Consider the following 15,769-nt stretch of genomic DNA (forward strand, 5'->3'; position numbering starts at 1 on the left):
CACCACCTTACTTCAGTGGAAGTTCTCTCATAGAACTACCTCCACAATAGCATCTGGAATATATGGAAAGATTTCTTTGACGATTTACTCAACACGCAGCCAAAAACTAATGTTCGTGGCACAGTAGAGGAGAACAGAGCAGGTAAATGCACAGCTGAACCATAAATTTCAGAATCTAGCCGAACAGAATTAGAAATTACTATAAAGAAATTAAAGAAACAAAAATATCCGGGTGTAGACGAAATTCCGGCTGAGTTAATTTTAGCTAGAGGGGAAAATTGTAGAACAAGATACACAAACTCATTCTCCTTATCTGGAACAAGGAGGGATAGAAAGAAAGAATGGAAAGAACGAAGCATTGTTTCAATTCACAAGAAAGGCGACAAAGCGGATTGTAATAATTATCGAGGCATTTTTCTTGTGTCAACATCCTATAAAATACTCTCGAACATTTTATTAGCAAAACTGATCCCATACGCAGATGAAATTATTGGAAATTACCAGTGTGGATTTAGACGTAATCAATCAACTATGGACCAGATATTTACCATTTGACAAATACTCGTAAAGAAATGGGTACATCAGTTATTTATTGATTTTAGAAAGGCTAAAAATTCTATTAGGCACTGGCGTAACTTCTGTGCAGACAGGGTGGACAAAGGCCACGGGCCCCAAGCCCCGTCCAGATGGTGAGGGGGTCCCAGGTAGGCAGGTACTCCAATTAAAATAAACAACAGGACCGTTTCTAACCTACATCTACCTACTAAGTTTGACATTCAGGCCAAATTTCTACAGACCATTTTCAGTAGGCTGTCATTCAATCATGGATCTTTATAAGTAAAAATGGACAAGTAGTTACAGCAGCACTTTTCTGCTATCTCCTACATTACATATGTTATTCTTGGATTTTCTATACTGTGTTCATACTCACGAATGTTTGTGGAGTGAATTAGACTACGGCTAGCGGAGAGTGTTTATAATTTTCATATTAAAGACTGATAGCATACTAAGGTAAGAAATATAATTAAGGGAAATTATATACTGTTAAATAGTTTATATAAACTGTTAAAGTAAGTGTATTATAGTGGGATATTTCCTTTACATATATTTGTCAAGAAATCCATTCACGAGTCAGGATGGAACTGACTCTCCAGAATTGAGTTTTCTTATTGATATATTGAAGAAATCAACATATTTATGATAGAATTCATTTCCTGGAGAGCCAGTTTCCTCGAAACTTGCCCTCTGGGTGATAGACCGTGAGGCAGGCCAGCTATCAGAAGTGCTCCCTATTTTTCTGTGCTTTTAGACACAACCAGTGATATTAGAGGACCTGAACAATTAAGTATTGTAATTACGTGGATTAAGGTAGATTTTAAAAGGGAAATTTCGAATATTAATGAAAGCTTTCTTGGGTTTTGGGCAAAAATAGCTTTCGGTTCTGAAAACAGTTCAGAAACTTAAATTAAAAAGATTGTGCTCAACTCGATGAGCTTCACATATTGAGGCTGTTAGGCTTTGAGAAGTCGTTATAAAGATGTTTTACAAGTTTTGAGCAAAATAATGCTTACTTCTAAGAAATCTGAGGGAAGTGATGTCAAATATCTGCGCTTGAAATTAGAAAGGTTTGAATTCATAGTTCTCTTGGTGGTTGGGGAGGAAATTCTTTCTCGTTTAAATAAGGGTTCCACAGAACTACAATCTATTTCAATAGATTTAAATGTAGGAGTGTATTTGTTAGTATGGCAAAAAAAAAAAAAAAAAAAAAAAAAAAAAAAAAAGCCAGTGATCAAGTGATGGAAAATTAACGTTATCGTTTGTGTTGTTCAGACTATTTCTGTCCGCTGGTTCAAGTGATGGAGAAATAACGTTATCATCAACTATTGCTTGTTTTTCTCAGAAATGTAAATTTTATTAAGAAGGATGTCAATTTCTTAAGGTTCGAGTATCTCTAGTTTTTTCAGCTATTCTCTAACATAAATAAATAAAATTATGTATACTAAATAAGCAAGTCAAGTTCAATAGTTATTTAACATAAGTATTCCATTATTTTTGTGTTTATCTCAAAATCTTTATTTGTTAAATACAACCCTTAAGACTAAGTCATGATGTCATTAAGGCCTCCAAAATTGCTATTCAACCGGTTCGCTAGAACAAGTTGTTAAAATCTTTTGAGTTCGCAGAACCGTTCGTTATACCCAGACATAAACACGCACATGATCTTACCAAGAGTGAAAGAAAGAAACCAAACAAATTAGTAAAAACACATTTGTACTTTTCCCACTCGTTTGTATTGTTGTGAAAACAAATAACTTTCAATTGTTTCAATTCAATGGGCAGACAGAAATTTGCATGGGCAGATAAAAATTTGAATATGAATTCAGGAATTTTGTTAGGGATACTGGGATTTTTAAGTGTAATGAATGTGATAGTATCTAAGGGGTCGTCCACATATTACCTAACGCGGCAAAGGGGGAAAGGGGGTTCGGCTTTGCGTTACGAAGTATGACACGAGGGAAGAGGGGTTAACATCTTCGTTACGTAACATGTTTTTTTTCTGTAATCTTTATTTTTATTCTCAGCTTTATATCCAATCTTTTAAACAAATAATTTTATTCAGGGTTCTTTTCACTTTTATAAATATTTATATTGGTTTGGAAAATTGAGAACATACAGCCTTTTTAAATTGAATCATGCTGAAGGGATTTGAAGACGCTACTAGACACTAGCATGACTGGTGACGAACCTTGCGTGTATTTCAATTAGTGTTACTACCTAAATAAGTTTAATTATAAATCAAATCCTAATTCAATAGGAAGTGATTAACTAAATCCTCACTTTGTACAAGCCCCGTTACTCCCTATTTCGTCTCCACATATTCATAATGGTCACATTGTATTAATGTGCGATCATGCAGAGGGCAACTTTGATGTAATGTGATTATTGTTTACTATTTATTCCAGAGTGTCTCTGTGTATACCATCGTTTTCATAATAAAGCATGATTCTCCTCCATGTACGATGTGAAATTCTCCTCAACATTGCTGGCGTGATGGCAGTAAATGCACGTCGAACAGCATCCTTAAGTTTGTCAACTGTCTCGTAACTTGTGGCAGCAACCTTTTGTTTAATGAACCCTCACAGTGCATTTTAGCAAGATGACAGATCAGAACTTCGGGATGGCCACTCCAAAGGTGCAGGCAAATGAACAGAACAACGTCCAATCTATTTATCAGGAAATACTTCATTAAGATATTCCCTAATGGCAATAGCATACTGGGCTGGTGCTTCATCCTGCTGGAACCATATACGATCGAGTAGTCCCCATCTTGTATATATGGAATAAACTAATCACGTAACATGGTGATATACGCAATGTGATTCACAGCCCGTCAAAGAAATACGGACCTACCAAGTGGGTTACAGACATTTCAACCCAGATCATGATATGTGGTAGGTTGTGTTCAAGTTCTTCATAAAAATGTGTGTTTTGTTTACTCCAGAAATAAACGTTTTTGGCTTTTGCACTGCGATATGTTGCACACTCGTCCGAGAAAAACACTTTCTTCCTTGAAGGAAAAGATGTAAAGACATCGACCATTAGCCTACATGCCTGATGATGTTTTTGCATGTCACTATCACTCAATTCGTTTACAAACGAAGGTTGAAATGCCTTTAAGTGCAAATCCTTCGTCATATGTTTTGTAATATCGAGTATGGAACACCCAATTTCTGTGACCGCTTTCAAATAGACCCTTTTCTTGTTTTGTTTTTGCGAACGTTCGACAGACGCTATAGCTTCCACAACGTTTCCAGTCGTGTTGGTGGTCCTCCTGAGCGGGGCTTATCTTTTATGCAACTTCCCACCGTAAAATTGGAGGGAGGTTTTTCTCCCACTGTAAAATTGCTGATTTCGGAGGAGAAGGTTTCTGAAAGCTGACAGTAAAATCTTCCTGAATATCTCTTATTGATTTTCCTGTATGGGATAGTTCGTGAGCCCACGTGCACATTCGATCCATTCCTCCATGGTTTCAGTGGACTCATCAACTATGATTTAGATGTATATCAGCACCTGCAACAATAAGAAACAACAATTCATTAACTAAATACATAGGAGGTAACGGGACTTTGTGTTCACTCTGTAGAATAGGTTACAAAATAGAATTGTGACAGGCGATACTAAAATTATTATTCAATACTCATTAAACAGCATTTAGCTTCACAAAATCGTGAATTTTTTGTCACTTGTACTTTTATTGTTGTATATTTATTACCTATGCCGGTAGCTGGTTTTGAATACGTCCATATCGAGTATTCTATTAAGTGCTGAACCTGTAATGCTGTCACAAAACGAATACAGCCTTCTACGAAATCTATACAGCCTTCATTTTTACGATAAAGATAAATAAGTTACTTTTACACACTTTATTTCTTAACTAATATTACACTCGAATTCAGTTCAATTTCCCACTTTTCTAAAAGTTTCAAACCAAACACTAATTTTTTTCTAATGGAAAATAAAGGGACTTAACAAAAGAATATTTTTTGACCTATGCTAAACAACTAAATGCGTTATTTGTGAACTACGTATCAGAGCTTAAAAAAAAATGAAAAAATAGAAGGGCAGAAAAGAGGGTAACGCTAAAGACACGTGTTCTAGCTAGTGATCTCGTTTCCGAAAAATAAGATTGGCTCTAGCATCTCGAAATCTCATCAAAGTATTTATTTTCAGACTAAATATAATGTCGATGTACACAAGATATCTCATTGGTCAGTCTACGACCAAACCCCAGTAATATGGTGTGTAATCCGTAGTAGATTTCTTTGTATTATTGACAATCTTAAATATTCCCTAAGGGGAAAGGTTGGGTTTTTGAGCGTAGAGATTTTTATTACTGAACGTTTACTAGTACATCTGACATCAAAAGAATCCTTCTATGTTGAAGAAAATACAATGAAATGTTATTTTTTTGTTGCAAAAGTAGTCCACTTTGGTATAAAAAAAAAAGATGAAAAGTGTATTTTGGGATACGTATTTCATTTGCATCGCATTTCTATGATTTTGTATTACAAACTGCGATGCGATACCGCTTTTAAAAACACTGGTAGTAAGCAGGCCCGTATTTTTATATTGTGCGCCCCTGTGTTCTAAATAATTTCTCGCCCGCTGCACAAACTGCCTCCCCCTTCCGAAAACGACCAACATTAGAGCTGAATTCATAGTTTTTGGGGTCGCTGCGATGAATAGTGACAGTTTTAATCCAATTCAACTTTAAGGTCATACTTCAGTCCCCAGTGAGGGGGGCAAGATTTTAAAAGTAATCGAAAACGACAGATATTAGTGTTGAATTCATAGTTTTCGAGGTCGCTGAGTTAAACGGTATCAGTTTTCATGATGTTCAAGTTCATCCTCACTCCTTGGGATGAGGGTGAGAGAGGATTACTTTTTTAAAAATAATCAGATAAGCTAGCTAATTAGTAACTACTGTAATTAGAGCAAATTAAACACATTACCATATTTTCTCTCGGGACTCTGCATGTTGCTGGTTTTAAATATTACTTTATTGTGAATCTTTTCAAAAATTCAAAATTTTGCCGCCCCTGAATTCTGCCGCCCTGTCTAGCACAGAACAGGACTTACCTACATACAGGCCTGGTAGTAAGATAAATTTTTAATGTAAATTTTGCTATAGATAACCATTTTACAGTCATTTTATTGCATTGAAGTACGCAAAGGAAATATTAACAAATGAAAAACACACAATTTCATTCATTTCTTTATTCATTTAGTTTCACATCCAACACTTTATTACTAGAGAATAGATGGCAGTTTTCCTCTGTGTTTCTACAAATTCTCATCTACAAAAATATACATGAATTTGTTTGTATTGCAGTATTGATTACTTGAAGAAAAAAAAAAGTGCCTGAAAAAATAATTCATTTCCGTTTAAAAATATTCGAATATGGATTTATTTGTGTCCAGGCCATGAGTAGCCAGACAATTGGTGAACAATTTTACAATTTCAATGGAAAAGCGTATTTTTACTGACATTTTACGGGTCTTTAGTTAAGCGTTTCTACAAATTTAGAACTCCGTGACTGGTCTTTTCTCAATCCACTCTTTTATTCCTGGTAAGTTGTAGACTTTACTTTTCAGGGCGAGCAAGTTTGGATATTGCTGTAAAGCCTCCTTGCCGAAAACAGCTTCAAAACTCTCTAAGGAAGCCGCATAATGTAAATCTGTCCAAGTTAACTGTAAAGAAATAGATACAATTTTCAGTTTTATTTGACTTTTAGTTAAATTAAAAGTTTAGTAATGTAAGTAATCTAAAAAGCAGAAGCAGGCAAAATTCATAACCATAAATATTGCGAACGTCTTTATTCCAAAATCATTGTATCATAAAAATTACATTTACTGAGATAGTATTACTACGTAAATCCTCCCTATACACATTAAACCTACTACTTGAAATGTTAAAAAAGAAAAAGTTTATTGGCAAAGACTAATTGTCTATTCCATAAAACGGCTAATGTTCATCTATTTTTTTAACACTATAATGATTAATTTATATTATGCATAGGGATTATGTGCGAAAATACGAATGGAATACATATCTAAGATACAATATAATAAAACCCGTTGACTTGAGGAAAGTATAATACGATATATAAATCCGATGTATATATCACAGTGACTGGTAATTCGACCATTACTTGAAAAGAGTTTTCTCCAAGGGTCGGAAATCAATAGTTTCTGTGTAATTTGAAAGTTTGTGATTTATTATTATTATTATTTTCGATTTACAAGTAAAGACATCAAATTGTGATAAAACTACTCTATCTGACCAAGCTGATGAATGAAGTACAAGGGTAAAGTTAATAAGTAACTGTAGTATATTTCTGTTTCTTTTCAGGTTGGCTCTACGGAACTGTGTGCTTGCCAGACGCTAGGTGTCACCGTTGGCTTCGTCTGTGGTAGTTTGCAGTGTTATCGCGTCAATCTGCTTTACGCTGTTGTGAAGTAAGGACCTTCCGTACTTCTCTGTGTGCACTAAAGAAGAGCAGCGTTCTATCATACGGATTTTGTGGTCTGAAGGTGTGCCCAGAGCGGAAATTTATAGAACACTTTCAGTGCAATACGGGAACAATGTGTTCCCACAGCGAAGTGTTTACCAATGGATTAAACAGTTCAAAACTAGTGGAACACGCGTGAAGGATGAAGAAAGAGCAGGGCATCCAGGTACAGCAACAACTGATGATATTGAATGAGTCGTTCCCTTGATTCTGAATAACATACGAGTGACTGTTGACGAAGTGGCAACCCATATGCAGATTAGTCATGGTTCTGCATATGACATCCTTTCACAAAGTCTGTGCGAGATAGGTTCCGATAAAAACTCGATGTAGACCACAAGCGAAAGCGTGTGAGAATCTGTCAGCATCTAATGAACCGTTATGCTAACAAAGATGAAGTGTTTCTCGAGCGAATCATCACTGGAGATGAAAGGTGGATTCATCACTTGGAACCAAAGAGCAAACGCCAGAGCATGGAATGGAAGCACCCCAGATCTCCCGCCAAGAAGAAGTTAAAGTGTCAACCTTCCGCAGGGAAAGTATGCTCACAGTGTTTTCGAACTCACAAGGGTCAATATTGGAACATTACATGGAAAGGGGGTCAACAATAAACAGCAAAAGGTACAGTAATATGCTAGTGAGCAACTTGAATCCTACAAACGTAGAGGTCGATTGTCGGAAGGCGTTCTTGTGTTGCATGACAATGCGCGTCCACGTACTGCCGCCCACGTCACTCAAACTCTTCAAACGGTGCGTTTCGAGGTGTTGAAGCATCCTGCATACAGCCCCGACCTCTCCTCGTCGGATTACTATCTGTTTGGTCCACCTAAAGATGCCACCAGTGACCGTAAATTCAGTTCCAATCAACAGGTGAAGGAAGTGTGCATTCGTTGTTTGCTGCGTAACCAAAACCCTTCTTTGCAGAGGGTATCGGAAAGCTTGTGCAACGGTGAACCAGATGCATTGATAAGCAGGTGGCTATGTTAAAAAATATGAATAAAAACATTGTACGCTTGTGGTAGTAAATAGTAAAAATTGATTGTAGATACTTATTGACTTACCCTCGGACTACTGTAAAAAAAAAAGAAAAAAAAAAGAAAGAAAGAAAGAAAATACACCCAATTGACCAGAAAAACAGATATGAATGGGTCACAAATCGCAACTCGTGGTATTGTGTTTTAAAAACTCCTTTTTATCAAAGCGAATAACAGAAAAATGTTCAGATACTTAGAGTACAAATTGCTAAAAAGACTACGTAATTTCATAACCTTTCCACAAGGGTACAAATATTACCAAGTTTCAAAATAGACAAAACAAAAGCAATAAACGCGCTGTACCACAAATTTGAATTTGATTCGTAAATCATTTGAGCGTGAAAAGGTTATCAGTGTAGAGAAATAAATCAGAAGAAGTTGCAAAGTATTAAAGGTTTAATGAACGAATTGCAAATATATTTACAAATTACACATCTTGTTCGAATTGCTTTCCTTGATTTGGTATGCAAACATGTAGCCAATGACGTACTTCAATTACTATCACTCGCATTGAGAGCGTGTTTTTTATGTGCTGTGGAGCTGCCAAGATCATCTCACAACTCTTCTATATGTGATCCTAAATGTGGAAGTTACATAGTTAAATCCGGACTTCGCCCTGATCATGGTATTGGGCCACTCCACAAACGTTCGAATCCATGAAACCGATAGCACGCAAAGCAGTAGTCAGTGGCGGATCTAGCCCGGGGCTGGGGTCGTAGCCCCCCAGTTTTTTGAGTGATAAAAACAATTTAAGGTATTATTTATATGTTTTTGAAAATTACTCATGATATACCTATCATAGTCTGGGTTCTGTTTGCCCCCTCCTCACATAGATCAGCATCTGGCAGTAGTAGCTTTATTTGTCAGCTATTAGAAAGGTGTTGCAGTCCATAAGTACATAAAAGATACATCTTTTTGCATACATTTGCAACTTTTTCCCATAAATTTCTCTACACTGACAAGTTTCTCACTCTGAAGTGAATTTATGCAACAAATTCAAATTAGTGCCACAACGGGTTGCATGTTGTTTTCTTGTCTAACTCTTATGAAACTTGACAAATTTGTACCTTTATTGAAAATACATGAAATGAGGTAGACATTTTTGCAATTTGTATGCCAAGTGTCTTAACATTTTTTTAAGTTATGGGATAATGGATTTAGACAGCATATCCATATCACATCAGGAAAAAACACAAATAGGCAAAAATCCGAACTTCAGTAATACGTAAGGTCTTTTAGTAGTAGGCTAAGGTGTTTCTACATAACCAAGAATAGGTTTTTGTTTTCAAGTATATTTTTATTTTTATTTTTATTTACAGTATTAACAAGTAGCTGAAATACCAATTCTTAGCACGAGAAGAATAGGCATTGCAAATTTATGAAAGATATATTTTAACTCTCTTTTACACCCCTTATAATGTGTTATTGAAATGAAAAGATAGAAACCCAACTTGACGTTGTGGCCGTTATTATTTGCGAAAAATCTACCCTTCCCCTCTTACTGTAGAATACACATTTCAATCCAAGTGTACAGGGACGTACGCGGAGGGTGAGTCTTGGAGGTCCGTACCCACTAAAAAAACAGATTTTTCTGTAAATTTAGTTTAGTTTTAGGGATGATTTTACACATTTTAATATAATTTATCCTCATATCGAATTTGGACTCTCACGAAATAAGTACCTGCATACGTGCCTGCTCAGGACAACCCCAGCTATGTTTAAAAAAAAATCATTTTAAACGATTGAACCGTGTCCTCATTTCACTATTTATTTATTTATGAATACAAAAGAGGAAATTAAAACATTAGAGAAATGCTCCTCTTTTAGAGGCAGAACTTTCGAGGCGGCTGGGAGGCATCTCAAGGTATTTTCAATGTGACTGCGAGTGCCAGGAATCAAATTATATTAGAATAATAATGATTACCATATTAATACGATGTACTATAGCGACACCATCTATTAAGAGTCTTCATCCCGGCGAAATTAAAATACCGCTAATTTTACAGTAATTATGTGATATCTTCAAATAGATAAAAGATATTTGAAATATGGAACAAGAGCGCCCTAGACAATATTATTTTGCGTGAGGTACCGTTATCACAAGTCACCTAGTGGTTTTCCGTTTTCAGCTGTTTAGAAACGCGAAAATAAATGCCGATTTTCAAAATGGCTCGAAATCGAAAGCAGATAAGTGAGTCGTGATAACGGTTTCTCATGTAAAATAATATTGTCTAGGGCGCTCTTGTTCCACATTTCGATTATCTTTTATCTATTTGAAGATATCACATGATTGTTGTAAAATTAGCGGTATTTTAATTTCGCCGGGATGAAGACTCTTAAAATGAAATTAAAACAGAATAATGTTTTCATCAAATTTTTTATTACGACACTAGCAAGACGACATCAGGCATACGCAGTCAGTGAAGACAACCTGTGGGAAAAATCCCATTTTGTGGGAATTTTTGATAATAATTTCTTGAATAGGGATAAAGGGAGTTTTCATGAAAATTAACAGCATATATGGGATTTTTCATATATTTAATTCATAGGCGCCAACAAAATTTTTCATGAGAGAGAAGTAGGCTAATAATATAATAAACGTGAATAAACGTGAAATCAGTGCTAACTGTCAAATTTTGTTATTAGAAAATGCATGTTAGTTAGAAAATAATTTATGAAATAATTCGTGAGTCTCAAAAAATAAGCACCAACAAATGGAAATTATATTTTGGAATTAATAATAATAATAATAGTGAACGGAAGAAAGTAAACTACCAAACAAAAAGCAGCCAATTTATAAAACAGGAGAATGACTGGAGAATGAATTTTATCTGGTTTTATTATTTAGTAGAAAACTAACAAGGTACATTCGCGAAGTGTCCTCTCGAGGTTCATGTAAAACTCATTTAAATGCAAAGTTCTCCATGGCTCAATGTGTATTGTACTAATTTTAGCGGCCCATATGGGTAATTTACATATTTATGAGCCTTCATATACCGGTACCCGGAATTCAATCATACACTACTATAACGCTCAGACAAAATTGCTTTTAGTTTCTTTAGATGTAACTGAATATGAATGTGGGCATATGGAAAACAAAGTGGATCAAGTACTGCTTCTCTGACACGTGTTATCCATACCGGCCGCCATCTTTGATCCTCCATGTTGAATTCAACTTTCGGTTATTCAAATGGGAATAGATGCATGTGATACATCAAATTCATATAAAATTTTCTCGAAAATTCCTTGGTGTAGTGAGTTTTACTGTAGTTTGTACCATTTGCGAGATATTACATCTTAAATCCCTCTAGGCACTTCGCGAATAGATATTGCAGAGTAATATCAGTTACGCTTACGTTTTTGATGTTGACAAATCAAAACAATTTCTAACTGGAAAAGTACTGTAGGTATAAACAAACTCTCTACAACATTAGTGTCATAATCTTACAACATTTCTGTGAGTGATTGTTATTACTTCCATATTATGCTACGAACAAGGAAGTATGGATTACGAACAAAATGCCTAATGTAAATCTAGATACGACCAGATTTTGGTGAAGATCTACCATATGCTATTAACGTCTGTGTGTATGTACGTTCAGAAACATTTCGTCATCAATAAATCATGTAAAAGATCACATATACATACGGGGCCCTGCACAACTTTTTAATGGTTGAATTTGTGAAGTGCCTCATATTTAACATGCAATATCTTGTAAATGGTACAAGCTACAGTAAAACTGACTACACCAATGAATTTCTGAGAAAAGTTTGTATGAATTTGATGTATCACATGTACCTATTCCCATTTGAAAAACCGAAAGTTGAATCCAATATGGCGGCTGGTGTGGATAGTACGTGTCAGAGAAGCAGTACTTGATCCAATATGTTTTGCGTATGCGTATGCCATTCTCTAATGGAGAACTTATGTGTGTTTCTAAAGTTAGAAATGAACTACTTACGGAACCATTCACCAAATACCCGTTGTTGTTTTTAACTGTCTCCTCGAACTTCTTCATGTAGAATGGAACAACTTCTTTAACCAGTTGTTGTTTCAGTTCCTCCTTTTTCTTGGGATCTTGCTCTAAACGATATTGGGCAACGGCTGAAATGTTATAATATTTTTAGAACAGAGCACACTAACACAACATTTACAGAGAGAATAGAACACAACATAGAAATAAAATGTACTTGGCATCATGATAATAATAAAATTAAAGAATAGTTTACACTTACAAACTACTTGAGAAGAAAATGTCAAGACACGCATATACTTTATAGAAAAACACACACATACATAGATATGCCCCCATCAATAATTTTTATTTATTACAAAGCAGGATGTGCTGTTTTCAAGGAGGGAATTTCATTTCATTCTGCACTGGTAATTTGTATACTATTCCTAGTACCATATCAATACACAACTTTTAACGACAAATGTTATTACAGTTACAGATACGTATATCAATTCTCTAACGAAGTACAGTACTGCTACCATATTTCTGCATATCTATAATTTAGTTTATTCTGGTTTTGCTTATACGTAACTGTTTCATATAAAAATAGTAAAAAATATAATATTTATGTAAAGGTTGAATGTATGCATTAAGAATCCATCATGTTATTTACTTTTTATAATTATTTTTTAAAAGAATGGAAATTCACAGAGAAGACAGAAAGGAAAATAACAATCAATGTTTTTTTTTATCAGCCAACAACAACTTTAAAAAATCCTCAAAACGTAAAATGTAATACATTAGTATAACTTCGTAAAAACGAAATAGGTTGTTTAAAACTAATTTTCAACCAATAAAAATCTTAACATAGTTAAAAATATTTACAACTTTAGAAGTAATAAATAATCATTAGTAAAAACTTAAATAAAAATTACAAGTAATTAAGTTTAACAAAGGGTCATTTTAAGAGCAGAAAATATAGGGAATAATAATAATACAAAAGTGATTATTTCTTTTATAAATACTAAGGTTAGACCAGATTCGAAGTGCGCTATTGCTCTCGCTTTTTCTTTTCTTTTCTTTTTTTTTAAATAGTTATTAATTTTAATGACTTCGCTAAAGATACATGAGCTATGAACTGAATATGAAGAGCCTAATGGCTTTGGCTTGTTTGCTTAAAAAATATTGTTTCAAGTAATAGTCAAAACACACTTGCATTGATATAACTTGCATATAGAGAAAAAACTGTCTTTGGAAAATCTAAGTTTTGTACTAATCTAAACTTAGATTATTTAGTTGTTTTTCGTGATTTTGCTTCATACATGTTTTTTTTAGAGGCGTCTATAGTAGATTTTAAAATTGTAGTTAAGCAGGAAACTAGAGTAATTATAGACATAAAGGCTAAGTAATTTATTTAATTAACTTGCAATCATTAATGTTATATACCTGAAATATGTTATTACTATTTACAGTAATAATTCAAAATTGTAAATGATCACTAACTAATGTATACTAACTGATAGTTCTTCATATGACCATATATAATAATTGACAACTTTTCATCTTCAGGCTATACACATGTATTTACTAGTTTAAACATTCCTATTTACTCGCACACTAAATACTTAATTTCGTTTCTCTTAGCTACAGGGGATAATCGTAGGATATAAAATTGAAATAGTTCATTAAAAAAATAATTTTTTAATTACAATCAAATACATTCCGTCTTTATTAAAGTAAGAACTTAAATCTTATATTTTCTTTTCTCTAATAGAATAATTTTCTCTAATAGAACAACTAATAGATGCATATTTTAACAAGTCGTTTTCTATATTTCAAGTTAGTATCCGAAGAGTACGAGAATTTTTAGCTTCATATGTTACAAAGTACAAGAGGCATTTTGTACGGGAATTTTACGAAATACTCATGAAATTGATTAAATCAAGATAATTGTGTTAATTAAAGCTTCACAAATTGTACAGCAACTGTGGAAAAAGAGAAAGACATTTAATTTATACTGAAAATTTAAAATAATGTAATCAACTATCTTTTCTTATTTGCCCTTTCAGAAATTATTCTTACGTATGGTGATATTAGAAGAAATTTACATATTAATTTCATGGCAACTTTTATATGTAAATATCTTTTTTTTTTTTTGAAATAAACTACAGTAGTTAACTTTATTTATAGACTGCTTTTTACAATATGTGATAATATGTGCTAGGATTGAATTAGCAATTCCGAAGTACACTCAACATCTTCCTCTTCACTAAACCACTGTATTCGATTTTAATTACAAGACGGATAGCATGATTATGCTAGTATTAGCGTAGTATGAGGGTGCATTATTCAGCACCATAAATGCTTTTTGCTGCTACTGTTGGGTTAAATTAAAATCAATGGCGTAAAAGTTCACAAATCTGCTGTTGTATTTCAATCTCAGTTGGATAAATCTCCATTGAATTCTTCTGCTCAGTTGGCTGAAATTAACCCCCTCCTTACACATATATATTTGAGTTTAGCGTCCTTTTCAGCAGCGAGGCTATATGACTCATATATACAAGGTGAACCATTTATCTTAACATGCCATTGTAACTTTTAAACTAATAGACAAAATGCTGAAATTTTATACCATTCAAATATCGGTAGGAGGACATTGCCTGTCATACTGTGATACCCCCAGGTTAACAGTGTTGCAAACTCAGCATAAATTACTTTTTTTTCTAATAGCACTACACAAGTTATTACATATTTCAAATCCACGTGTTGAGCGAAAACGTACAATATCACATTTGTTATTCAGCGTTTCTAACTAAAGACTCTGCAGTCTTACAAAAATCCCAATTTTGGTAGCCTCTACAGCAGCAATAACGCAAGTGAGACGGATGGGGCAATGCACATCCAAAGTATTTTAGTGTCTCATACTATGGTTACGATATGACGTCTTTTGAATGAATATGAACAAAGATATAAAGGACTGAAAGTTTGACTTTTTTCGAAAGCTTTTATTTCGAAAAACTCTTTAGTTAAGTACATCGTCCAATTGCATTGATGGTTTTCAAATGAAGTCTTTTCAATGGTTTTCAATGGATGTGAAGATTATAATGTCGTTTACAGTAACTTGATATCTCAAACCGTTCTAGAGATATGGTAAAAACTGGTAAAGTTTATAACACTGATTAAAATTATGTAATTCGAGAACTTATTGTAACTATATTACCTACCTAAAAGTGTTGTAATGTTATAGATGCAAAATAAATCAAAAAGTGTTCTAAAAATTCCAACAAATAGTCCATTTTAAGTAATATATAAATTTAACTATTTTTTAATATTTCGGAATGGCTTGAAATATCAAATGGCTGTAAACGGCAATATGAACTTTATGTCTACTGGCAACCATCTATGTAATTGTTTCTTTGTTTCTTTGCTTCTTTACTTTGTTTCTTTTTGTTTGAAATACGTTTTCTGCATGACGGTCGTACGTAGTATTGTCATCAAGGTACTTCGGATGTGCATCACTTCGTCCGCGTTACTTGCGTTATTGCTCTTGTAGAATCCATCAAAATCTGATAGTTTTATGATGTGTGTGTGATACTGTGGCGTCCTCAGTTTGCAACACTATAAAAAGTGTGAAATTGTAAGTATTTGTTTTGCATGTAGATTTGAAACGTGTAATAACTTGAAATAGTGTCATTGAAAAAATATT

The 15,769-nt window shown here is 33.9% G+C and overlaps 1 protein-coding gene across 1 annotated transcript in view; it reads right to left on the minus strand.

The window, feature by feature from the left end:
* Positions 1–5,763: 5,763 nt before the first annotated feature.
* Positions 5,764–15,769, minus strand: part of LOC145660444 (glutathione S-transferase-like) — a 152,627-nt gene continuing 142,621 nt past the window's right edge. Inside the window, exons 4-5 of the mRNA XM_081725483.1 lie at positions 12,070–12,212; positions 5,764–6,252 (exon numbers count right to left, since the gene is read on the minus strand). Of these exons, the coding sequence (XP_081581609.1) occupies positions 6,085–6,252; positions 12,070–12,212 (311 nt within the window). The 3' untranslated portion in view covers positions 5,764–6,084. The remainder of the gene's footprint in view (positions 6,253–12,069; positions 12,213–15,769) is intronic.

The sequence above is a fragment of the Thermobia domestica genome, chromosome 1 (genome assembly GCF_964235325.1).
Source record: "Thermobia domestica chromosome 1, izTheDome1.hap1.1, whole genome shotgun sequence".
Classification (NCBI taxonomy): domain Eukaryota; kingdom Metazoa; phylum Arthropoda; class Insecta; order Zygentoma; family Lepismatidae; genus Thermobia; species Thermobia domestica.